The following is a 23,359-nucleotide window of genomic DNA, read 5'->3' as shown; positions in this document are numbered from 1 at the left end:
AGAAACATATCCTGGTGAATCGGTTGCAATGCAACTTTGGATCCCCAAGATCTAAGCCCAGCTACAGCTCTGAGTCACCTGCTTGCAGTCGTTCACTGAACAGCTTTTATTGGCTGTGATCAGGTGCACTGGGAATCCATTCATTAGTTTACAGGAACTGTGAAGCTGATACAGTTGTAAGTAATGTGGCCTCTCCTTGAACAAAAACATCCGGACAGCCCTGGAACTCATAGTATATTCTGATTAGAAAAAAATGGAGTGGGGGAGTGGAGGGAAGAAGAAAAGCTATCTGCCCCCTACTCCAAACCCAAGTCCAGATCCATTTCCTGCCATTAGAAAGGTCAGTGCTTACTTTTGTGACCTGCAAATTAAAGCTTGACTATGCCCTTATTTCTCAGCTAGGTGAGTTTTGAGTTCAGATGTTACTTGAGTGATGTTTTCAGTGATTTGAGTACTGCTGAAGGACTGACAGACTGAGCAGCTGTCTACTTTCACATGTGCTCAGATATAGTCTAATGAACAGAATGAAAAAACGGTATGTTAAATAAGGTGGGATGGCAGCCTGAACTGAAGATCCCACTGAAATACATGGAGAAGGACACTTTGTTTGGCATCAAAGATTGGCTGTTCTCATGGTGGGGATGGGGGAAGCGAAATGCCTTCTCAGGGCTCCTGTTAGCCACGCTCTCTATGCGTAATAGGAGGGCGAATGCAGAAGGAAATGTGTCCTTTTAGAGTAGGCTGGAAGATAAAGTAGTGCAGATCAAATAGTCACTCTTGGGTTTGAAGATATGAAACTAGCACTGCCTTTGGATCTATTTTATGTTTCTTCTCACTCTTATACACATATATGTATAAAGTGAGAATAAGGTTGAGCTCTGTTTCACATATCCTCTAATCCAGGATTTGTTCTTATGTTTCCAGAGGCAAATGGCAAGTGCATTAAGCTATTTCAACACCTAATGTAGCCCCAATCTGAGAATTATCTTTACAGCTCAGCTGTTTCATCAGCTGTTCAACCCCTTTTTAATTCACTGTACTGAATTTAATCTCTATTACAGAAAGAAACGATGATACTATAGCTATTACAGCACACCTACCAACAGTTCTATGCAAAAGGGAGTGAATGTTATTAGATTACTAAGGAGAAGGATCGCTTTGGCAAGACTGGGCAATTCCTCGAGTGTTTGTCTCGACATATGTTGGCTTTCGTTTCTTCCTAATTTGTCTTCTGTTATTTTATCATCTTTCCATTTTCCTATTCCCAGTCAATTTCTTATCTTTCCTGTATCTTTTCCACTGCCCACTTTCTGGCTATAGTCATCTCTGTAGTTCCTTCTGACCTTTCTCTTTTCATTTTGTTATTACTCACTAGGCCTTCTGGTGAGTGGTCACAGACTCAAGAACTCTGTTCTTCATGCTTTATCTGCCTTCCAGTCTAAGATGTAGTTGCAGCACCTATATACAATGTTTGAGTCAGATTTAGCTTATAGTCAGAGATATGTGAGTAGGTAGTACTCCAGTTGAGATAGCAAGTTGTGATCATGTCACACATGCTTATGCATTGGCTATCCAGGGCATATGTGGAGGAACAAGAATTTTTGAAAATAAGCTAAAAACAAAGCTAAAGATGAGACTGAAAAGTAGGTTTTTCTTATATGTTTTTCCAGAATGAGCAAATATTGTAATGTTTTGCTGCTTAGAATTAGAATAAATTAATAAACATCATCTGGCTTTCTTGAGTCGTAGTCCACATCTAACTTAGAATGGGAAACAGCAGTAAATGCATCTGAAGTTATGCTTTTGTCTTCCAGAGATGTAAGATATTCAGTAACAGGAACCCTCTATGTTTTTCAGAATTACCCTATTCAATGCTCACCAGTCCTTGCCAAAATGTTGCTTAAAATATACTTTGTGGTCTGTTTTAAAATGAGAAGCAATTGACACAGATACTCTAGAACAATCTGTTGCCTGTACTTGACATAAAGGAGATAACTGAAGGGAAAAAGTGTGCTTCTGAAATGTTTGAAGTTGTATCTGAGAGGATAAAATGTTGTGCCTCTGATGCCATTTCATTGGAGACTGTGGTGCAGCGGTAGAAAACAGCTGGTAATGTGCTTATCAAATTTCTCTGTGTAAAGAATGCTGTGGTACTTGATGAAGCTAAATATTCTTCAGCTTACTGAGTCCGTTTTGTTTTCCTCTCTACCAGGACGGCTTCACTCCATTAGCTGTTGCACTGCAGCAAGGACACAATCAGGCAGTGGCCATTCTCCTGGAAAATGACACCAAGGGCAAAGTGAGATTACCAGCTCTGCATATTGCCGCTAGAAAAGATGATACCAAATCAGCCGCGCTCTTACTTCAGAATGACCATAATGCCGATGTGCAGTCCAAGGTAACGTGATGCTGTCTTCAAGGTAACAGGGTAGTCACATGGCTGAGTGCCTATGGGCAGCAGCTTTACTTCCTTCATCTTAAAATAACAGGTAAAGGGAATTTCTTCTGTGGGGAAAAATAAGTTGCCAGACCAGTATCACCAATAATATATCTACTTTTGCGATGTTGAGCTGCCTAATAGTTAAAAGCTATACTTTTTTTTGTTTGTTTTGTTTATACACCAGCTTTCTCTCATGGTTTGTGAATGAGGAGAAACAAAAATGGAAGCAGAACCACTGCTTCCCTATCATATAGGATACTGGTTTATTGCCCATGGGAACGTAGCTTATACTTAATGTTACTGCATGCTTGAATGGCTTTTCCCATAATAACAGCATAACTCATTTCAACAAGCAACTTAGTTCCTCATTTTATGGCCAGTCTGTGTAATATCTTTCCTCTTTTTCCCAAAACATGCTGCATCAGATGATGGTGAATAGGACGACTGAGGTACCGAGATCAAAAATTTTTAATTACTCTTTCTGTTATTTATAATTATTTTCTCCTCTCTGTGGCAGTATTTCTTTATTATTTAGCACTAAAAGTAAAATTGTGACTCTTCTTTAAATACATAGCAATTTGTGACTCAGCAAATGTACTTTTATTCATCCTTTGATTTATAATTTCTTTTTATTTGTGAGTGTCATTGTAGTGAAGTAAACTTCAAGAATGGACTTTCAGTTCAAAGAAGTCTAAAGCAAATAATGGAGTTAAGGGAGTAGAGATGTTTTTCTATTTCAGTTAAATTAATTATGAAAATGCACTCACTTAGCATAACTAAATTAAGGTGTCTGGCTTAGCCAGAATCATGGTAAAATTCATTTTCCTTGTATTACAATAAAAAAAAAACATAATTGAATCTGTCAAGGTATAAACTTGTTCAGAGCATCTGTTTGTTTTTACTGTTCTTACTGCAATCTTTTCAATGAAGTTTTCTGTAGTCCTTAAGGGATAGGATATAATCAGAATGTACCTTTTTCTTTTGAAAAAAGAATTATTTCCAGGAACGCAGTCACTAGATTGTATATTTGAGTGCCTGTTTCTAAATAAGAATTGAGTTTGCCTGTTAGAGGGAGGCATGGCATTTGGCCGTGTGAACACGGCAGCAAGTTGCCAGGGGGCAGCAAGGTGACGTGCAGGGGCGACAGCTTCTCCTCTGGCATCTGCCCGTGTTCTTCCCTTACTGTAAATGTGAAGCTGTTTACCGCTCCTTCACTCAGCATTAAATTACCTCTACCTGCCTTGCCTTTGTCACAAGGTAAATATGTGTCTGTAAAAGGTTAGTTGTTAATGCAACATAAATTAACTCTCTAGTTTACTGCAGTATAGTATTTATGGGTCTATAACCTTGCTAGACATTTTCCTGGTAATTTACCACAGCACCAAGGCCATGAATTTAATGAGTGCTTCATTCTACTTTGACCTGGATCATCTGTGGGCAGACATAGAAGTAAATGGAATTAGGTTGAAATAATGGGCTGATTGCTTTATCTTTTGGGAATAAAGTTGCTTTTAGAGTGCAACATCTGCCTACAATTCTTTATTCCATGAGCAGTTTAAACTGCTGATCCATACGTTGAAAGAAATGTAAGGTGTAAAGCTTTTCAGGAAAACCTCCAAAACAAGGTCCTTTCTACCCGAATTACTTACAAGACTAAAAGCTGGCTCTGTATCCTTGTTTCTGAAAAGTTAATCTTTTTTATGTTGCTGTAAAGCATTCTGTATCTTATGCCAGAGCAGGTTTCACCTTCAAATGTTCAAGTGGCAATAATTAAATTGCTTTTTTCTGATGTGTAGATGGCAAAGTTTTTTTCAGATCCTTTGAGATCCAGGTTGTATATAAGTGTAAATTATTATCATTCTTACACTATGCTATCTACTATGGAAAGCTGTCAAAGTTTGTAATTCTAAGAGAAGATAAGTAAAATAGGAGTCCAATAGCTTTTTTAGTCCATTAAGAAGAAGAAAAACAGATACACCCAAAAGTTCCATGTTGCTTTTGAACTGTAATAAAGAAACTTCCTTTATTTTCTCTTAAAATGGCCAATATATTACTGTTTTCTAAGATGAAAGCAAGTCACTTATTATTGGCTGGAATGCTGAATCACAGAACGAGAGAAAGAAACGCTTTTGATAATCTTGAGTAAGAAAACTGCATCCTCAGTCTGCCCAAAAGACTGTGCTGTATTATAAGTAAACTGAATAACATCAATATAATATAATTGTTTGCCAGAAACTTCTGAAATCAAGCTCTAGTTAAGTAGAGTATATTGTGTAGGTTGTTTTGTATAATACGAGCTATTTCCTTTTGTAGAGCGGCTTTACACCATTGCACATAGCTGCACACTATGGAAATGTCAATGTGGCAACACTTCTGCTAAACCGAGGAGCTGCAGTGGATTTCACAGCCAGGGTACGGAGGAATCTTTTTGTCTTTTTAGTTGGGATGGCCTAATTGTTGTTTAATTCCTAGTCAAGAGTAAGTGAGAAGCAAAGTAGTGTTGAAATTCTGCTATGTCCAAAGATATAGCAGATTCTTAAAGGTTTCCTCTGTGCAATGCAGCAGAGTCCTTTGGAGTTTAGTAGCAACCATTATTCCCAGTTGAAAGAAGCAGGGTCCTTTGAATTGTTCCAGAGCACCAATTTGCTCATCATTTGTTAGTGCATTTTAGGTTCTCTGTCATGATTAGACATATTCTAGAAGTCTATGTAATAAGTATTGACCTTTTCCTGCTTGTTAAGGGTTCAGTATTTACTGTACTACTTTGATTTGGTATTTTCGCATATAAACATATTTTGAAAAAGTAAAATAAGGTACTCTGCCCTTATATAAATACAACAGTGCAAGGAAAAATTAATCATAATTAGTCTTGCTATGGTAAACAACCATTGAGCTACATAATATATTGTATATTGCTATTGTATGTTGCATAGTTTGAAGCATGTCACCTAATGTTCTGAAAGCCTCTAGTAAACTGTATATCACCATAGCTACTGGATCATGACTTTTTAATGTAGTTTTGCAGTGCCAGACACACTTCAAATTACTGTAGCATTCTGCCTTTTCAGACTGATTTTCTCCTTTTGCTGTTCTGCAATAGTTGCTAATACTACTTCTCTCCCTCACCCAAGGCATTTGCAAGGATTTTCAGCCTAAAGAGGAGCTAGGCCTTTACACTGTCTGCATTAGGCTAATGAGATTCCTTTGTGCAGGCGTCATGCATTTGTGTGTCCCATGTATGTTGCAGTGATTAAATGCATCCATGTAGTGTGAATATTGACTTACTGGGACTCTGGTACATGTTTGTTTATTTGTCTGACTCCAGGACTGTGATGTTTGCTGCTTTGGCAAATGTGCTGCTTTGTTATTGAAAGGAAAAAAAAGAACTCAAACAGTGAATAAAGATTTTTGCTTAAAAAGAAATTACTAACTCTAGTTTAAATGGTGTGTGCCTAGCTCTGATGCTCAAGTACGTTTTTGTTTATTCTCTATAACGTAGTGACGATCTCATTTTTGTGATTCAAAACACAAAGTCGCCACCATCATACACCTTCAGATCGGTCATGCTCATTGTTTGTTCTTTTCATGGTGTAGAATGGAATCACCCCACTGCATGTGGCTTCCAAAAGGGGAAACACAAACATGGTGAAGCTCTTGTTGGATCGTGGAGGGCAGATCGATGCCAAAACCAGGGTGAGTGTTTCTATTCCCTGAATATGATTTTGTCCCTTCTTGGGAATGGATTGGGGTTTTTGCTTGCTTGTTTTTTTTTTTTTTTTTAGACAGGATTCATAGCTAGGAATTTTACTTAAGTAATTGTTTCTTTCTTGTTTTCTGTTCTTAAAGTGAGGTAATAGATGCAATTGTTAAAAAAGTTAAGCTGAATGCAACTCCAAAAATGCTAACATTATCTCCTCGCAAGTGAATTCATTTTGAAACTTGGACCAAATTTTCAATGGTAACTCCAAAAACAACTTATAAAGCAATACTTTTGTACTGATTTTATGTATTTGGAATCCTACCTTCTGCTTTTCAGATAGTTACTTATTTTATGTAGACTGTTTTCTGTGCTATCAGTCTATGGAATGACTGATATTGATAGTAGGAAGCAGAGGACCTCTTTCTTTCAGTCTCCTCTATAATCTATCTGCATCATGGAGGGAATACAATGAAACTCAGATCTTGTTGAGGAAACAGTTAAGCCTGTTTATCACCCCAGTAGCTGTGCTGCACAGCAGTGGGAAGTGGAAAGTCTGTGCTCAGCTAAGCCTTTCAGTCCCCTGACTTGCACATTTGTGCCAGTCACAGGTAGGCTATTGAGAAGGAAAACTGCCTTGGTGGGCTGGCAACCACTTATACTGTAGAGTGAACACTAGGAACAAGTAATCTGCTGTACCACCAGCAAAACACCTCTCCCTCTGTAACCACAGAGAATTGGGTGACTCTCAGTGACTTCTTCCTCCCAGTTTTGCTATTGAAACGCCACAGCAATACTTCACTCCCTGTTCTTAGGTCATTTTGCAGTCATTCAGGACAAAAAGAAAAGATGCATCTATTTATGTGGTAGGGTTGTTTTATTAATCAGATTTTGGAGTCACCTAGTAAAATGTGGTCATTTATGCGAATGGCACAGCATAGGACTTGTTCTTGAAAGCTGCAGTTTTTAGGTACTGATTGGCAAACTTAACATCTCCAAGTAATAGAGGGTGTTTCAGCGTAGGAGACATTGTATTCAACAGCCTTTGTGGTTGATTCAGCCTCCTCTATTACTTTGCTATTAATTTAATTAACCATTTACTGGTTCATAACCTATGAAGACAAATTGTGACTAGGATTTTGATTTCAGAATTTGTATAGAATAATGTCTCTCTTGCCTTGTTTTTTTTTTTATGTTTGTTTTTTAAAACACTTGTGATGAAAAATGCTGCCCCTTACAAAGGTGTGCAGTAAATCATTCCTGGCCAAATTCTGCACAGCGTGTGCCTAAAATCTACTGGTAAAGAGGCAGGAAATATAATACACTGCAGTCAAGATATTCCAGATACTCAAAAGCACAATGGTGCCATTTGGCTTCTGGAATGACAACATTGAATTCACCTATTCACCTGCTCAGTATTTAGGTATTTCTTTTGGAAAAATGGGCCTAGATGTTTGTCAAAGACTTCTTGATTTTTATGAGGTCAAGGTGTATTCCCATCTCCTCTCAGTGAGAAAGACTGGGATGTAGTTGTGAATGATACTGAAAGAGCAGGGCTTTATCCAGTGTCCATGGAGGGCTCTAATTTTAGAGGAATGCCCGCAGTCGTGGCTTGCTGCCCTTCGACAGCTCGTAGAGTAGTTCAAACAATGTCAGCACAAAGATACCAGTGAAACCCATCAACGTATCCTAAAGCGTGTATATTCCAGTTTGCACAGGCTCAGCAGCTTCTTCTTGCTTTCGTCCTCTACATGGCTCTCCGCTCAAAGATGCGTGGTTGTGGTCTCTGCGCGTACTTTACAGTGTGGGAGATTCCAAAGCTTTGGTTCTGTTGTCAATGTCTCTCTGTGGCGTGATAAATGTCTTCATGCCAGCTTTTTATATAGTCTCGGTGTCTTTTTTTTTCCCCTTGCTTTGTCCGCATGCCTTGTGCTTTGCTATGGCCGTGAGTATGTAGGGTATTGAAGAGGTAGGTTGTGTGTTGCATGCCACGCATACATGTGTTTTGTACTTCAAAGGAAAGACTTCTGCCTCCCCCTGCTTGGTACTAACATGCTTGCCTTTCCATACTTGCCTTGTCATTTCTCCTAAGGAGCATTTACATTCCCCCAGGAGGTCAGAGCCACTGAAGCACATTGGAATTAAATGTACTGGGATATTTCATGTCTGGTAGCCTGGGTTTTTATACTTGGTTTCCATACCGTATCAAAACAAGCTCTTTGGTTAAGGAAGTATTCATTGTTTTCATTCATTTTATTTTTAACTTTATTACATGACATCTGATGATGCATAAATTGAGAAAGCTGATTTTAACAGATTTTAAAAGAGCCTCAGTATTTAAATTTTGCACAGTTAATCTGTGAAATATTTTTATGCTTGAAAATGTTCCATTGGAATGATCTATTAAGGGTCCCTGCATTGTCTTAAAAAAAGAATGTACGTTTCTCAAAGTCAAGAGAAAAGAGAAGAGAAAGAATGTGTCCTACCACTGCATAGTTAATATTGCATGTCAGAACAAATTTTACTTGTAGCAATAATTAAACATTTTTGTTTTGTTTATGTTTCATAATGTATGCACTGAGATTTTATTGCATTTCTCACTTGCCCATAAAGATGTATAATTGAAAGTAAATTTGCTTACTGCATTTATATTTTTTTAAAATAGTATCTTAAATATTTCTGGTAAATTTTATCATTTTTAAACTGACTACTGAAGTTTTCAAAATGTGGAATTTTGCTTCTATTTTATATTATATCTAAAGCAAAATTGTAAACTCCATTCCAAATTGAATTAACAGGATAATTTTATTCATACTATTTGTTATATTTACATTACTATTAGTTGTATTTACATACAAGCCTTATCTGGAGGTTTATTTGCTAAGTGAGTAGGGGACAAAATTTCTTATGGTAAAACATGCCATATTTAAAATGTTAGTCAAGCCTGTAATCTCTAAAAGTTTACCTGAACAAGAATGTCAGTGGCGTATAGTTGTTTAAAATCTTAAAAAGTAAAATATGACCAAACTTCTGACCTCTAAAACGTACTATGGTAGAGCAGTGGAACTGGGTTTCAGAAGCAATTGCAGACTGTGGCTTGGAACCAGTGTGCAGAAATTTGTTCTCTAAAAGGTGATGGAAACATCAATTTATGTTTAAATCGATGTCATGCAATGAAGAGTAAAATGGCAATTGTCAATTTTCACTTTGATGGAAGGAAAACATTTGCAGCCTTCCCAAAACATAGTAAAGGTTATTACAGGGAAAATGATTTTAATCATTTTAAAAGCCGTGTTTTTAAAAGTTTTAGCATAGTCAAAAATATATTTCTATTAGAAATATTTTTTCTGATACAGATGAATAGTAGCAGGAATAATATTCAAATGATATCTTCATCATATTGAAATGTTACTGACTAACAAAGCATTTTAGAGTTTTTTGGGTGCAATTTATATACTATCTCTATTTTTATAATCTCTATTGAATAGTATCTCTGTATTTATACGCAGAATATGTAAGAAAAACGAAGTAAGAACGTGAGACTTATTTAGCTTTTGGTTTTGCTTTTTTGCCTTTGAAAGACCATGTTATTCACAGCACTTTGACGCCTTAATAGCGCTTCCATTTTTTGTGACTATGCAGACACCCTAGGAAGGTAGGGAGTAACACATTCACCTGTCTCTCCTCTCTGTGAAGTTGTCACATATTTGCGTTCCTTCTACTGAACCTTGCCACCAATGATACTCAAATTTTCTTGCTCTGGGACTTTTTTCAAAGAGTCCTCTTGCAAGCTCTTGTCCAGAATATTTATGCTTGAAAAAAAGTCTGGGATGAAACAGAAGATCTAGGCTTGGGAAGGAAAGCTGCTTGTGCTGCAAAGTAAACATGTTGTGTCCCTAGAGCTTTGCAGCTGGAGTTGGAGTGGGGAGTAGAAGGGATAATGCTGGGGAGAAAGTCTGGTGTAGCATTTGGGTTGGAGAAGAGAAAGGGAACCTCAGCTGGAGCCGAAAGAAAAGAAAGGTCAGTCACAGAGATGTGCTATACCAATAGAAAAGTAAGGGAAAGAACCTGCAGGAGGTGGAACTTGGATCTCCCCCCCTCCCCTCTCCTCCCCCCTCCCCTCCCCTCTCCTCCCCTCTCCCCTCCCCCCTCCCCTCTCCTCTCCTCTCCCCTCCCCTCTCCCCTCTCCTCTCCTCTCCCCTCCCCCCTCCCCTCTCCTCCCCTCTCCCCTCCCCCCTCCCCTCTCCTCCCCTCTCCCCTCCCCCCTCCCCTCTCCTCCCCTCTCCCCTCCCCCCTCCCCTCTCCTCCCCTCTCCCCTCCCCCCTCCCCTCTCCTCCCCTCTCCCCTCTCCCCTCCCCTCTCCTCCCCTCTCCCCTCCCCCCTCCCCTCTCCTCCCCTCTCCCCCTCTCCTCCCCTCTCCCCCTCTCCTCCCCTCTCCCCCTCTCCTCCCCTCTCCCCCTCTCCTCCCCTCTCCCCTCTCCTCCCCTCTCCCCTCTCCCCTCTCCCTTCTCCGTTCCCCTCTCCCCTCTCCCCTCTCCCCCCTCCCCTCTCCCCCCTCCCCTCTCCCCTCTCCCCCCTCCCCTCTCCCCTCTGCCCTCTCCCCCCTCCCCCCTCCCCTCTCCCCGCCCCTCCCCTCCCCTCTCCGTTCCCCTCCCCCCTCCCCCCTGAATGCGCTTCAGACACTCTGTAACACTGATTCAGGGAACCTATGCAGATTTATTCATAATAGTGTTGTCTTTTGTAAATGTGCAACCTGACAGAATAAGCACAGCTCTCTGCTGTTGCAACATTGTAATGAGTTTTCTATCATAAAGCCGTTGTAATGGGACCTTAATGCTGTCTTGGCACCATGCTACATTTACAGTGGGATTTTTTTCTGCAGTAATCCTGCTGTGATATTTTCTCCTAGTCTTAACACATGTGCAGAGCACTAATAATTCATTGGCAGCTTTTGCTGTTCCTAAAGCAATGTCAGATTATAAATATCTAATCACAAAGCAGATATTGGATATAAAAAAAATGTTAGTGGGTTTACATAATATTTATTAGAAAGGGGGAGGGAATGTTACACAGATTATCTACGTCAGCAAGCTGTATAGCTTATTAGACTATTATTTAGAATTCTTTAATATCTTATTACTCAAGCAAACCCATTGGATATTTTTGCTGCATTTTTTAATTTGTCCTTTGAGTGGCATACCTGGAGGAATGCTTTAGTGTGTTTAATTATGCCAAGATTCTCAAAACTTAGACCAAAAAGTGGAGCAGCAATGTTCATTTTTAAAGAAATGAGGTTTAGTAGTAACGTAAAAGTGAACAAATGAAAAGACCTTTATTTTTGAAGGAAATTTTACAGCTTTGCACGTGCCTAACCTGCACATGTTATGCAAATTTGATTTCACCCTCCTACAAATGAGAATTTTCAGGTGCAGTTTAGAAGGATTCTTTGATAATTTGGCTTTTGATATTCATGTGCGTTCGTTGGTCTTAATTTCAGTGAGCCCCGAATGTTCATAACTTCCCTTTCTTTTGAGACGCTACCCACGTAGTTTCTTATTAAGAACCTCTCATAAGCACAGCCTTTTGTTATTGCAGTCTCTCTGGTAGTAGAGCATTTTAATAACTATGAAATGACCTAATAAATTTGTGCCAGGAATTCAAAATTAATTTTTCACATTAAGAAACGATCAGTGATCTTCAAGAAAAAGAAGCAAAAGTTGATGTTCTGTTTCGACAGCCATTTGATCTCATGGCTTCCATACGTGGTGGCTTGTAGTGTATTTTCTAACAGTGAGGCGCCTGTTGGTTATGGTACAGTGTGCTAGAAGGGTATCGCATACAGGAACAGCAGATTAGAGGACACAGGATGTTATTTGGTGACTTGGAAGATGAAAATGTTTAATGTGCTGTTACGCATTATTTTGTATGAGATAAACTTTTAAAGACATAGATATGTTGAACTTCTTGCCTTCCGGAACAGCAGCCTTTGTGCTCCCGCAGTGTCCATTACCCGTACACCACGTGTGCGTCTCTTCGACCCAGTGTTGCGTGTCGTTGCAGACGACGTTCAGTATTGTGGTCAACGTGTGCTCTCCAAACTGAATGGTGTGCCGGTTAGTAACGGAATGATTAAAATGGTATGTAGGCCAACTCCTGCAGTAATTTCAAAGCATCAGGTTCATTGTAAACAGATAATGGAGCAAAGGCTTATTAATGTGGTACACCAGCGTCTCTCAATCTCGGTTAATGTCACTTTGTCCTCATTGCGTTATATGCTAATTCTTCTACTACAACTCTCCCTTTTTGATTTCCCTCACCTCTGAATAAAACATAAGCAAGAATACAATCTAAAGTATTAAATATGGAGTGATTTTAAAATATACATGCTGTTTTCCCCCAGGACAAAAAGATGGAAGAGAAAGGAGTTATATGTGAAGAGACTGCAAAGCACATTGCTTAATTCACCTACTGGAAAGTGCACAGACAGTAAATGATGACTTTTTTTAAACACTAGGACAAGACAGAATAGATACCAAGTTTTTATCTCTATTTTTACAGGGACTTGCAGATAAGAAAATCATACTTTGTAAAGAATCAGTTCTTAGTTTTCATTTAACTTAGCTTAACTTAACTTAACTTAACTTTCTTTTCTCATGGAGCTGAGGCTTCTCTTGGCTTGTATTGTTCTCCCCTTTTCTCATTCTGGGAATTTGTCTTGTTTCTTTTCAAAGCTTCACACAATTCTACCTTTCGTTTGCCATTTTATTAAACAAAATAACATAAAACTCAGTATGCATATAAGAAAAGTGAACCACCCACTGTGATTCAAATGATTCCAAAGGCTGGAAACTGGAGAGAAATACCAGAAAAATACCTTTCCTGGAAGTACGCTTGGGATATAGTCTCATCTTAGTCATGCTAATTGGAATTAGGTGTATGAACCCCTCTGGTAGTGAGATGAAAATACACTCAGTTGTGCCATTAGAGAATTGATATAAGGTACTCTGAACTTTCAGAGCATATAAAAACAGGCAAGACAGTTATACTGGATTTCTTTATGATGACCCAGTCTCCCAGGTTTTGCTTGAGGGCATGATCTTGCATCTGTGCAGTTTTACTGCAAAGCTTCTGTGGGATTTAGTGATGCAGGATTAGCCACCGAGACAGTGAGAGTCAAGGCACACCTAAACCCTTCACACGTTTCTAAAAAAATGCCTGGAAACAGTAGGTACGTAAGGGAGAAAAATTCTTCCCTACAGATTTCATTTCCTCACTGAAGCGGAGCTCTGTGCACTGCTAACTAAAACAGGTGTTCCCTGCTCTGTGCTTCTAACTGGGGCTTCTAACCTACCATTGGGAGAGTATTACAGGGCTGTGTTTACACAGCCAAAATGGTGCAATTGTAATGCAATCTAGGGCTACTTCTAAATTAGAAGTGCTAGCAGTAGATGTAAAAAGATAGCAAAGTAGACGTGACACAAATTCTAGCAAGGCTATCAGTATATCTTTTATGAAGGAGGATCACTAACTCATACTTAAGGCCATATTACTGCATTTTCACCACTTTTGTAATCTATAGGTAATGAATTTATCTCAGATGAGCACGTGCATCTTATAATCATATTGTTACTGGATTCCTTAGAAACACCATAGAAGTAACAGCATCTATCTCCATCAAAGGCAAGCAGGTTGTCTGAAAGGGAGTGGGGCTTTTTTTTGTGATTAAAAACTATTAACATATCACCTTTATAAACCTCTCTGTTGAATGAATTTTGATCACTTTTCTGAGTGCACGCTAGAAGAGTATCAGGGTCTAGTACGAAGAAATCTTGGTTGCTGTATTATAGGAATTTTCTTTCTTCTGTCATTTAACATTAATGCTCTTTTCCAGCCATTTTTCTTGCCTCAGATTTCCTCTTTTTTTTTTTCTCAGTATAAAGGCCAAACTGTAGCAGCATTACCTAGAATGCATCCTCCCATCTAAACGTTTCATTGACACATCTTTTGCTGTCACTGCTGTGTTCAGTGACTGAGTAGCCTAAGCATGTGTTTTGGGACAGGATGTTCTTCTGCAGCAGAGAACATATTGCAGAATTGATGCTCTTGCAACATTTTTAGCAAAGAATTGTTATCTCTTTGTTTGACATTCAATCTCAGAAGCAAAAATTGTTATTCTGTTGATTTTTCTCTCTTCCTCTTTTTCTCTCTGCTTTAAAAATTCTTTCTTCCACTGCCTGTTTAAAATAACCCAATACATTCTGGAATAAATTTTCTAGCATGGACTTCTCCTGTTTCATCCCTGTATCAAAAGCAATCCAAAGGACCAGAGTTGATTAACAAGAATCCTCAGCCTAGCACACTCTACTGAGAGAGAGGCAATGCAATCTCAAAGCCATGCAGAGGAGGAAGGGAGGAGGCAACGCATGCACACATTGTCTTTGCTAGCAGATTTCTACACACAATGGTCTTCCTGTCTGAAACTGTTACTGTAGTATCCTTCATTAGCGCAGAGAAGGATAGGGGGGAGATCCCTTCATGCTGTTAAGCCAGCTTCAGTTAGGAGTCAAAACAAAAAAAAGAAAAACAACAAAAACAGAATTTGGGGCTGAATTCCTGGAAATATGCTCCACAGAGTGCCAGGGTGGACAGTTGGGGGATGTGCTTGTTTACTTTCCCCTTTTTTTGCTTTAAGGATGGACTCACCCCTCTCCACTGTGCTGCAAGAAGTGGACATGACCAAGTTGTGGAGCTGCTTCTGGAACGAGGTGCCCCACTGCTTGCGAGGACCAAGGTGTGTGCCTTATTAGAAGAATATGTTAACAGCTCTATGCAACTTTCCAAAGAATTTTTAGTGTCACTGAAAGGACAAGGAAGAAAGTAGGAATATTTCTGTTCTCTCAGAAAGAAATATATTAATGGGTAGAATGATCCAAAAATTAAAATTTCTTATATAATAAGGGACTATCCTTTCCCACTATGTGAATCGGTATATGTCTCATTCCCACCTCTATAATAGACTAAAGACAATATATAGTGCTGTTGCAAGTAGTTAACTTTTGTAGCTTCCTAAATCCACAGGAAACAAAGACTGGAAAATTGGGTCAGGTACTCCTGTGAGATTCCCTGTATGTATTTTCTGATCCTTCATATAAGCTATCTAGATCCTGTGAGTTACAACTTTTCCTAATTATTTTAATGGACTATTTTGCACTTTGAAAATGATTTCAGTGTTCCCATTAATTTTTGAAAAGCGTGCATTTAAGATGAATGCATTTACTAGAAATACTGTCCCTGAAGTCAAACCAGTGAGAGAAAGATATTTGTCATATAATACCTAGCCCTGATGTGCAACACTTTATATTAGTAGGTTTCAGAGTGCTTGACAAAGGCAACCAGTATTGTTAGTTGGGCAGTAGTGACATACAGTATTGAAATTGTATGCCTGAGGTCCCCCAGAAGAGCAAGAATGGCAAACAGAATTTAAATACGTCTGGACGTCCCCACTGTGCTGAAGTTTAAGTAGAGCAGAACTGTCCAGTGAATAATCCCTCCTTCCAGCTGATAAATAACCAATGAGTTTGATCAGACCAAGTCAGTTATCAGTTGAAGGCTGTATGTTACAGTCTATCTTTAAATACACAATTCTTTTTCAGTATCTGATTGCATATAAAATGTAAATAGATTTTAAAAGAGATTCCCACTGAAACAGATGGTTCCACCTGGAGGCAGACAAATATGTAAATGATAAAACTATTTTTTTCTTTAAAAAGAATAGTAAAACCTACCATCCATAGACTTCAACATTTACAAAAAGATTTTTAAAAATAGAGAATACTTTAAAACTCTGTCTTTCACTGCCCTTCAAGTTTTGTGGTTTTAACAAAAGACTTAACCATGCTGATGGTTGAAAGTATCATTTCCTGTAAATCAGAGAGTCAAGTTTTGCTAATATAATTTGTTTTTTACTGAACGTTGAAAGCAAAAATATGTTCCTTGATGGGTAAATGTTCTTCCTCAATTAACATGCAACATATGTCATAGCATTATAGTGAGCATCCCCAGAACTGTCTTTCAATGTCAGAAAGCAATTTCATTAAATATTAAATCATAAGATGACAATTAGATTTTTTTTTTGCTTTGATTCAGTTCAAATTTTATTTAATATATGTTGGTTCTCTAAAATCCCCTGCATTTGCTGAAAGGGGCAGTGTGGCTATAATAATTCTTTTTTTCTTTAAGTCTTTATCTCAAATGCAGCCCTGTTTCAGTGATGGGAGTACACTGCAAACACACAATGGGATGTTTTTAATATGTATCATATCTAAACAAGAGCTACTAGAATTACTATTCTGTTTTGTTTTGTCATAGAATGGACTCTCTCCACTTCACATGGCGGCCCAGGGTGACCATGTGGAATGTGTCAAACATCTACTGCAGCACAAAGCTCCCGTGGATGATGTCACGCTGGATTACCTGACTGCCCTCCACGTGGCTGCACACTGCGGCCACTATCGTGTCACCAAACTCCTCCTGGACAAGAGAGCAAATCCCAATGCTCGTGCCCTGGTAAACACGTCCCACCTGTGTAATGTAACAAAACTATCAAGGGGAGATAGTAGCACTTAGAAGTAAAGCCAAGTGAAAATTCTGTCAATGAACACCGTCAACCCTGAATAGTCACTGTTGGAGGGGCTGTCATGCCTACAGACTACCAGTATTGTACACCTCATATCTTTAGGGGTTTGTAGGATCAGGTTTGGAAGCTCTACACAGTTCTTAGCATCAGCTGGAAATGGTTCTGAGCTTACGCACTGGTATTAGTAATAGCACAGTTTTTTTATAGTGTGATATGATACACAACTCATTTTTCAAAGATTTCAACTGAATCAGTAAGCTAACTGTCATGAGGATAATAACTGAAAAAAACGAGTATTTTTGCATTTATCAAATTATGACATTTCCTTATGTTATGTACCACTTTTTTTCTTTTTAAAAAAACAATTCTGATGCTTATGGGAAAACAAGTCTGATCCTTTCAGTCATTGTTCTGACCATTATCTCTAAACTGAAAAAAATACCACATTTGTCTTTGGGAACATATAAAGCTTTCAAGAGCCTTTAATCTATCCAAACCCAGAACTGGTTACAGTTTTCTCTAATAGGAAGCATGCCCATAAACTCTTAGCTGGATAGAACTTGAAATAACAATATATTACACTCAGTGTGAGAAAGAAAGAGACTATGGACACTTAAGATACTTATGTGTGACAAGAGCTCTGCTGTTGCCTCCTGTCTTTGGTGCTTCCACAGAGCTTTCACTGCAGGCCACTGTTATGTCTCCCCAGCTTTTTGCCTCTGATATGACCTTGAATTTTTTTGTGAACTGTTTCCCTATCACAAGGAATTTTTACTTCACTGCGTGCTTGGAATTGGCTATTTATTGCCCCAAATCTTCTTCTGCCTTGTCATTTCTTTGGCTTCTCTATACCCTCAAATTCCCTAACTCCTCTTACATCTTTCTCTTATGCCTTTATTTGTCTGCCTTTTTCTGTACCGTTTTCACTTGGTCTTCTTTTGTGCTGTTTTCATCCTTACATCTTGTTTTTCTTGCCAGTCTTTCGATGATCCTTTGGTTGTAGTTTCCTCAGCTACCCACATGTATGCACTTGTGTGCTAGCCCCCACATCCTTATTCTTTTCTTCCATGACTATAAATACATCTTCTGTTCCTCTCCCTTCCTCTTTCTTTCCTTCCCTGAGAAACATCTATCCTGAAACAAAAGGAGAACAATCTCTGGCCACTGCCTTCCTGCTCTCCTACCTCAAGGCTGTTTTTGTTTTGTCTCTCTCTTGTTCTCTCTCCCATCAGGGATGCCTTGCCTCTGGCTTGTTTAATGTATTAAATGATGCTCGTAATTTCTGTTACTAATATGTTTCTTCTGCCTTCTCTTCTCCCCCTCCAAACTGCTTTTCACTTGACTAGACAGAACAAAATGAAATAAACTCAGGCAGTAAAATTAAGTGAACATATGGAAACTTCTGAAACAATAAAACTCCCTATGAAATACACTGAGAATTATTGTGCAGGATGCAGAATACCGTATTGGTTTGAATTCTTCTTAAGAAATAGAGATGGATAATAGTGATAATATTCAGGAGAGAACTACCGTAATGGAATAATTTTACAAATAATTTATTTTCAGCTACCTTTTTAAAAAAAAATATTAATGCTTATAAACACTTAAAATGCTTATAAAGTGTTTTGAAGATACAAGATACGTGAGTTCTCAGCTTTTGTAATTTGTATATGCTGTAAAGCACCCTCAAATCAACTACTAATTAACATTTCTCTTAACAGAGTTTGTCTGTGAAATAATTTGTCATGATAGGAGTTACTGGCTGCTTCCATGGGCTAAGATTTCACTGATACAAGTTCATTTTACTACTGGTTGAGTGTTTAGCAATATTGATCCTTTTCACTAGAAAATACAGCAATTATTTAACAAAACGTTACCTGTGCTTTTCACAAAAATGTTCACATACAGAGGGACTGAATTTTGATTTGCCGAAATTTTTACTAATAGCTGAGAATTCAGCCTTTCAATTCATCTCACTTAGAAAATAGTATGTTTGCTTAGCTTTTTAGGTACACACTTAACCTGCATCAGCTATACTAGTACATAAAACAGCTGGAAGTTGAAGATACTTTATAGTACACAGTATGGAGACATGCTGTGTTGAAAAGGCTTCAGTCTTACTGAAAGCACATTTCCAAAGAAATGAATCTCTGCTGATCGTATGCCCAATGTTAAAAGTATTGTCACAATGCAAAGTGTTAGGTTGCAAAGTTTAAGAAATTCCTGTCCCTCCACCCTTTCATTCCTGTTCCTGCCCCATTTAGTTTTAATCCAAATAGGCACTGATATCTTGCTTAGGATGCTTTATGACTCAGCAGGGCAGGAATAAAGGAAGAGGGGATGCAAATACTTGAAGACCAAACACTTTGTATAATGAAACCACAGCTGAAGTAGTGATTAATTTAAGATACCTCCTAGAATACCCAAATATGCAAACACTTATGCATAAAGTATACTAAAGGCAGATGCATAAATGTAAATAAATAAATGCTTACCTTACAAGATATTTTATGAAGTCTAATAAGAAAATGAGGTGGCATCTAGAAGAAATGTTTTGTTCCTAGAGAGGGACAGAATATGCTCTGTATGCTTCAAGCAAAAAATGCTAAATGAATTGAAGGTTATCACTGTCATTTCTTGTATTTTCCTTGTGTTAAGCAATCTTCAGAACCACTTTTAAGTCTTAAATGGATGATACATATACATGTGTGCAAACGAAGACAAAGACACACACACAGGTGTGCAAGTCAGTACACGCATGCCTGTATTAGGTTTCGGGAGGTAGAAGTTTGATTTCTCTCCAGTACCTGAGAAGAAAGCAGTGACACTGCTGTGTTCTGCCTCACAGTACTGGGAAGAGATGTCTGTAATTCATAAGCTATAGTGCCTTTAAAGAAGAATTACTTCTAACACTTCTTCTTCCAGTGTGTTTGCATGGAGCTGTGTAAAAAGTGTAGCTGCATGTTTTTAACTAACATGACTGTCTTTTGCACAGAATGGTTTTACTCCACTGCACATTGCCTGCAAGAAAAATCGCATCAAAGTCATGGAACTCCTGGTGAAATATGGGGCTTCAATCCAGGCTATAACAGAGGTAGAAAAATGTTTCATATCATGGAGAAACATTCCTTCTCTCTCTCCTTTTTTGCTTCCTTTTTCGTCTTTCTTGTCATGCCTCACTTTCACTCACTTCTGTTTTATTTAAATGAAGAAGCCCCTCCCCTATGCCCCATGCAGAGGAGTAAAACTGCTCTTGCTTTGTTTCGCAGTCGGGCCTCACACCAATACATGTGGCTGCATTTATGGGCCACTTGAACATAGTCCTCCTTCTGCTGCAGAACGGAGCCTCTCCCGATGTCACTAACATTGTGAGTATGGCTTTGACTAGAATCATCTGTGCAATGTGCAAAAAGAGTCTGACCTCCTCTATGTTCAGCCAAAGGTCACATTTTAATGATACTTAATTATATTTTAGGATTAATTATCCTAGCACCTTTCCCAAACTGTAGAAGAGAGAAGAATGGGTGTTGTATAGGGCTTAAAAGCCATCTGTGGTTTCATGCATTCTTCAGCAATGCTTGAGTAGATAAAGTTTCCCTTAAAAACAGGTAAAGCTCACCAAATGCATCAAAACTCAATATAAGCCAAGTCACATGGAAGATTTTGTTTCAGTTTTGAATGATGAAATTAAAATAAAAAAGGTTGTAATTTCTGTTTGCACAGCTTCACTGGCTGCCATGAAACTGTGTCATTTGTATTAGTGAAAGTGTATAAAATGCGTAAAACCTAACAATTAAAAAATAAAAATGTTAAACTCAAGATGTTTTTTTAACAGGAAATTCCAGGAATTGGTGCCTTTCTAAAGAGCATATTTAAGTCTAGAAAATGTGACCTTTGGGAGGAAACATGAAATGCAGGACCTGACTTACCTAGAAATCAGTGTTTTTATACCAATAGCCTAGTTACCAAGAATAATAGTAATAAAAAGAACATGCTGGTTTTCTGAGTTGAATTTTACAGATACATTACTGTTTAAATTTGTTAATATAAACAAATACTTAACTTATGACTATCTTCAATTTGAAAGGAGTTTTTTTTGTTTTTTAATCAGTAAATAAAGTTAGGAATAAGTTCTCACAACAAAACAAATTAGTGAGTAGTTGAGGTACACTGGATCTATCAGTTTTTCTCCATTTGAAAAATCTTATATGTGACCCAGTAACAATATTCAACAAAACTATGAATTATTTAATTGAGTTGCTAGAACAGACTCATCTTGACAAAATCTGCTTCTGCTTTTATACTTTTTTTTATAGGAGCGGTGTTTATATATAAGCTCAATTGATGATATGGAAGCCAACAAGAAATTATTATGGAAGCAATAAAAAAGTATGGTAGTGTTATTACTGGAGATTTGTGTACAAAATTTAATACTTTATAATTTATGCTACACAGGTGTCTTGGCTTTTACTTGGTAAGCTGAAGCTCCCTGTTGAATTACTGTTTCCAAAGGCTAAATTGCTTTGCTAATTCAAGTACAGAGCAGTCTACATAGAAATTTGATCGTTAAAGTATATAAACTGTAAAACTTATTCACATTTTAAACAGTTCATTCTTCAGGTAATAAAACTTATATAGATGAAATTCTGTATTAGAATTTGTAATTAGGGCTGTGGGATTTTGTCTGTTGCCTACTTAATAATCACAGCTGGTAATACAATGTTAACTTTAAAATGAATATAGATAAACTCCCTGGGAGGAGGACTTGCTTGAATCAAAAGTTTGTGATAGTGGCTAAACTCAGGTTGCTTCTTTTGCTACCTCTGTACAGAAGAAGGACAAAAAGAAGTTGATTTCTGATTTCTGATGCAAAAGATCTTGATAATGGTGGTGTTTCGGTATTTACAGTTTAGAGTGATAGTCTTGCAGGTGAGAGCCATACAGTAGAATATAGTCCAGCTCTAGAGCAAAGAAATGGAACTCTTCACACCAAGAAATGATCAGTCCTGTTGTGTTGTCATAACATAAAAGATAAATAAGGAGCTCTTGATTGTTGAACTCTCCAGTTCTAAGCATCGGATATAGGTGAGCTGCACTGGGAGATTTTTAGGCCTTTGACTGTGCTCAAAGAATGTGCTGAAGAGCAAAATTGAGCTAGGAACTCCATCATCAAGGAATGCTTATTTTCAGTGTTCTTTTGCATGGCGATGCAAAAAATGAATTCTTTCAGTGTATTGTTTGTACTTCATTATCGTGATCTAAATTTCTAGATCATGCCAGTCAGACTTCTTAAATTTCATATTCCCCTTCAAATTGTATTGGCTAGAAAAGGCTTAAACGAAGATTCATGTCATAGCCTGCAGACACAGCCATGCTGCTGAGCACAGATTTTACACATTTCATATGCTGGCTCAGTTGTGCACGGCCATTGCAAGGCCTTTTATTGCTGCCAGCTCCACACAGTGTGCAGGAAGAGACTGTCTGGAAAAATATCCTCTTCTGTCTTGAGGCTCATGTGTGTTGCACTCCCTTGAGAGAGACAGGCTCAATATACTCTGATGTCCTGTGTGGCACACAAGCTGATACGCTGTTATGTAGAAGGCTGAGGAACATATGTGAGCAGGGAAGCCCATAAGGCAGAATTTTCTTGAAACTAATTGGGGCTTGAACATTTTCTGACGGGCTATATTTTTGCATCATTTTCACAAATCAAGAGTGAATGTGAAGTTACATTTCCACTGGAGTTACTGATCGTAATGACTGCAACAAAGCCAGGATTTTCATTCTGACCCTCTGTAGCAAGACTACCTTTGTCTGGAATCACAGAGTTTACTAACCGTATACTACCCAGGCCTACCGACATGTACGCACACACTCTCCTCACTGTTGCTCACTGTTACTAAGCATGAACAGCCAGATTCTCAGCTAGTGGAGTTGCGGCTTTCTCCACAAGTTGAAGTGGGTGGAATTTATAAAATCTGAGCTTGCTTTGTTCCCTGAGGTTTAGGACACTGAAACATTTTCGCTTTTCTGCAGCGTGGAGAGACTGCATTACACATGGCAGCACGAGCTGGGCAGGTGGAAGTAGTTCGCTGTCTTCTGAGAAATGGGGCCCTGGTTGATGCCCGAGCCAGGGTAGGTGTTCTCTTTGCAATTTCTTTTGCTGTCTCAAAAACGTATCTGAAGCAGTAGGGCTAAGAAGGAGCAATTCATTTTCATTTGATCAGTGCATTCAACACTAAGCACATCTGAATACCATTCCATAAGGTAACTCATTTGTGTGTAATTCATCCAAATAGAAGGTATCTGGCTCAGAACAGTAACATCTATTTTATCTGAGCAAGAATTGTACAGGAGTGTCCTAAAACCAAACACTGCAGGCTCTGATAGCAGCTAGCTCTAGAGTGCCAGATTTTGAAACCAAAAGGACTGCTTGTCAAGCAAGGCGCAGCTGTTCTACAATAAATTAAGGATACCACAGAAAGCAAGTGGTGCTCACAACAATGTCAGCTATCTGCCTTCTTATTGAGAAAAGAAAAACAATGTTTTTCTCCAGAGTTCCTCTCTTTCTATTCTAATTTGATAT

The 23,359-nt window shown here is 38.4% G+C and overlaps 1 protein-coding gene across 30 annotated transcripts in view; it reads left to right on the top strand.

Annotated features, from left to right (window-relative positions):
• The window catches only part of ANK2 (ankyrin 2), a 335,054-nt gene that overhangs the window by 216,801 nt on the left and 94,894 nt on the right, over positions 1 to 23,359 (top strand). For 18 of the 30 annotated variants that reach the window (XM_062574103.1, XM_062574095.1, XM_062574101.1 and 15 more), the window contains exons 6-14: positions 2,213 to 2,398; positions 2,866 to 2,889; positions 4,754 to 4,852; positions 6,035 to 6,133; positions 14,830 to 14,928; positions 16,506 to 16,703; positions 19,769 to 19,867; positions 20,043 to 20,141; positions 22,810 to 22,908. In XM_062574103.1, coding sequence (XP_062430087.1) covers positions 2,213 to 2,398; positions 2,866 to 2,889; positions 4,754 to 4,852; positions 6,035 to 6,133; positions 14,830 to 14,928; positions 16,506 to 16,703; positions 19,769 to 19,867; positions 20,043 to 20,141; positions 22,810 to 22,908 — 1,002 coding nt within the window. The remainder of the gene's footprint in view (positions 1 to 2,212; positions 2,399 to 2,865; positions 2,890 to 4,753; positions 4,853 to 6,034; positions 6,134 to 14,829; positions 14,929 to 16,505; positions 16,704 to 19,768; positions 19,868 to 20,042; positions 20,142 to 22,809; positions 22,909 to 23,359) is intronic. The other 12 variants (XM_062574108.1, XM_062574100.1, XM_062574104.1 and 9 more) reach the window with 4 other exon arrangements.

The sequence above is a fragment of the Rhea pennata genome, chromosome 4 (genome assembly GCF_028389875.1).
Source record: "Rhea pennata isolate bPtePen1 chromosome 4, bPtePen1.pri, whole genome shotgun sequence".
In the NCBI taxonomy this organism is placed as follows: Eukaryota; Metazoa; Chordata; class Aves; order Rheiformes; family Rheidae; genus Rhea; species Rhea pennata.
The sequence above is the reverse complement of the archived record's forward strand: the minus strand, read 5'-3'. Positions and strand labels throughout refer to the sequence as shown.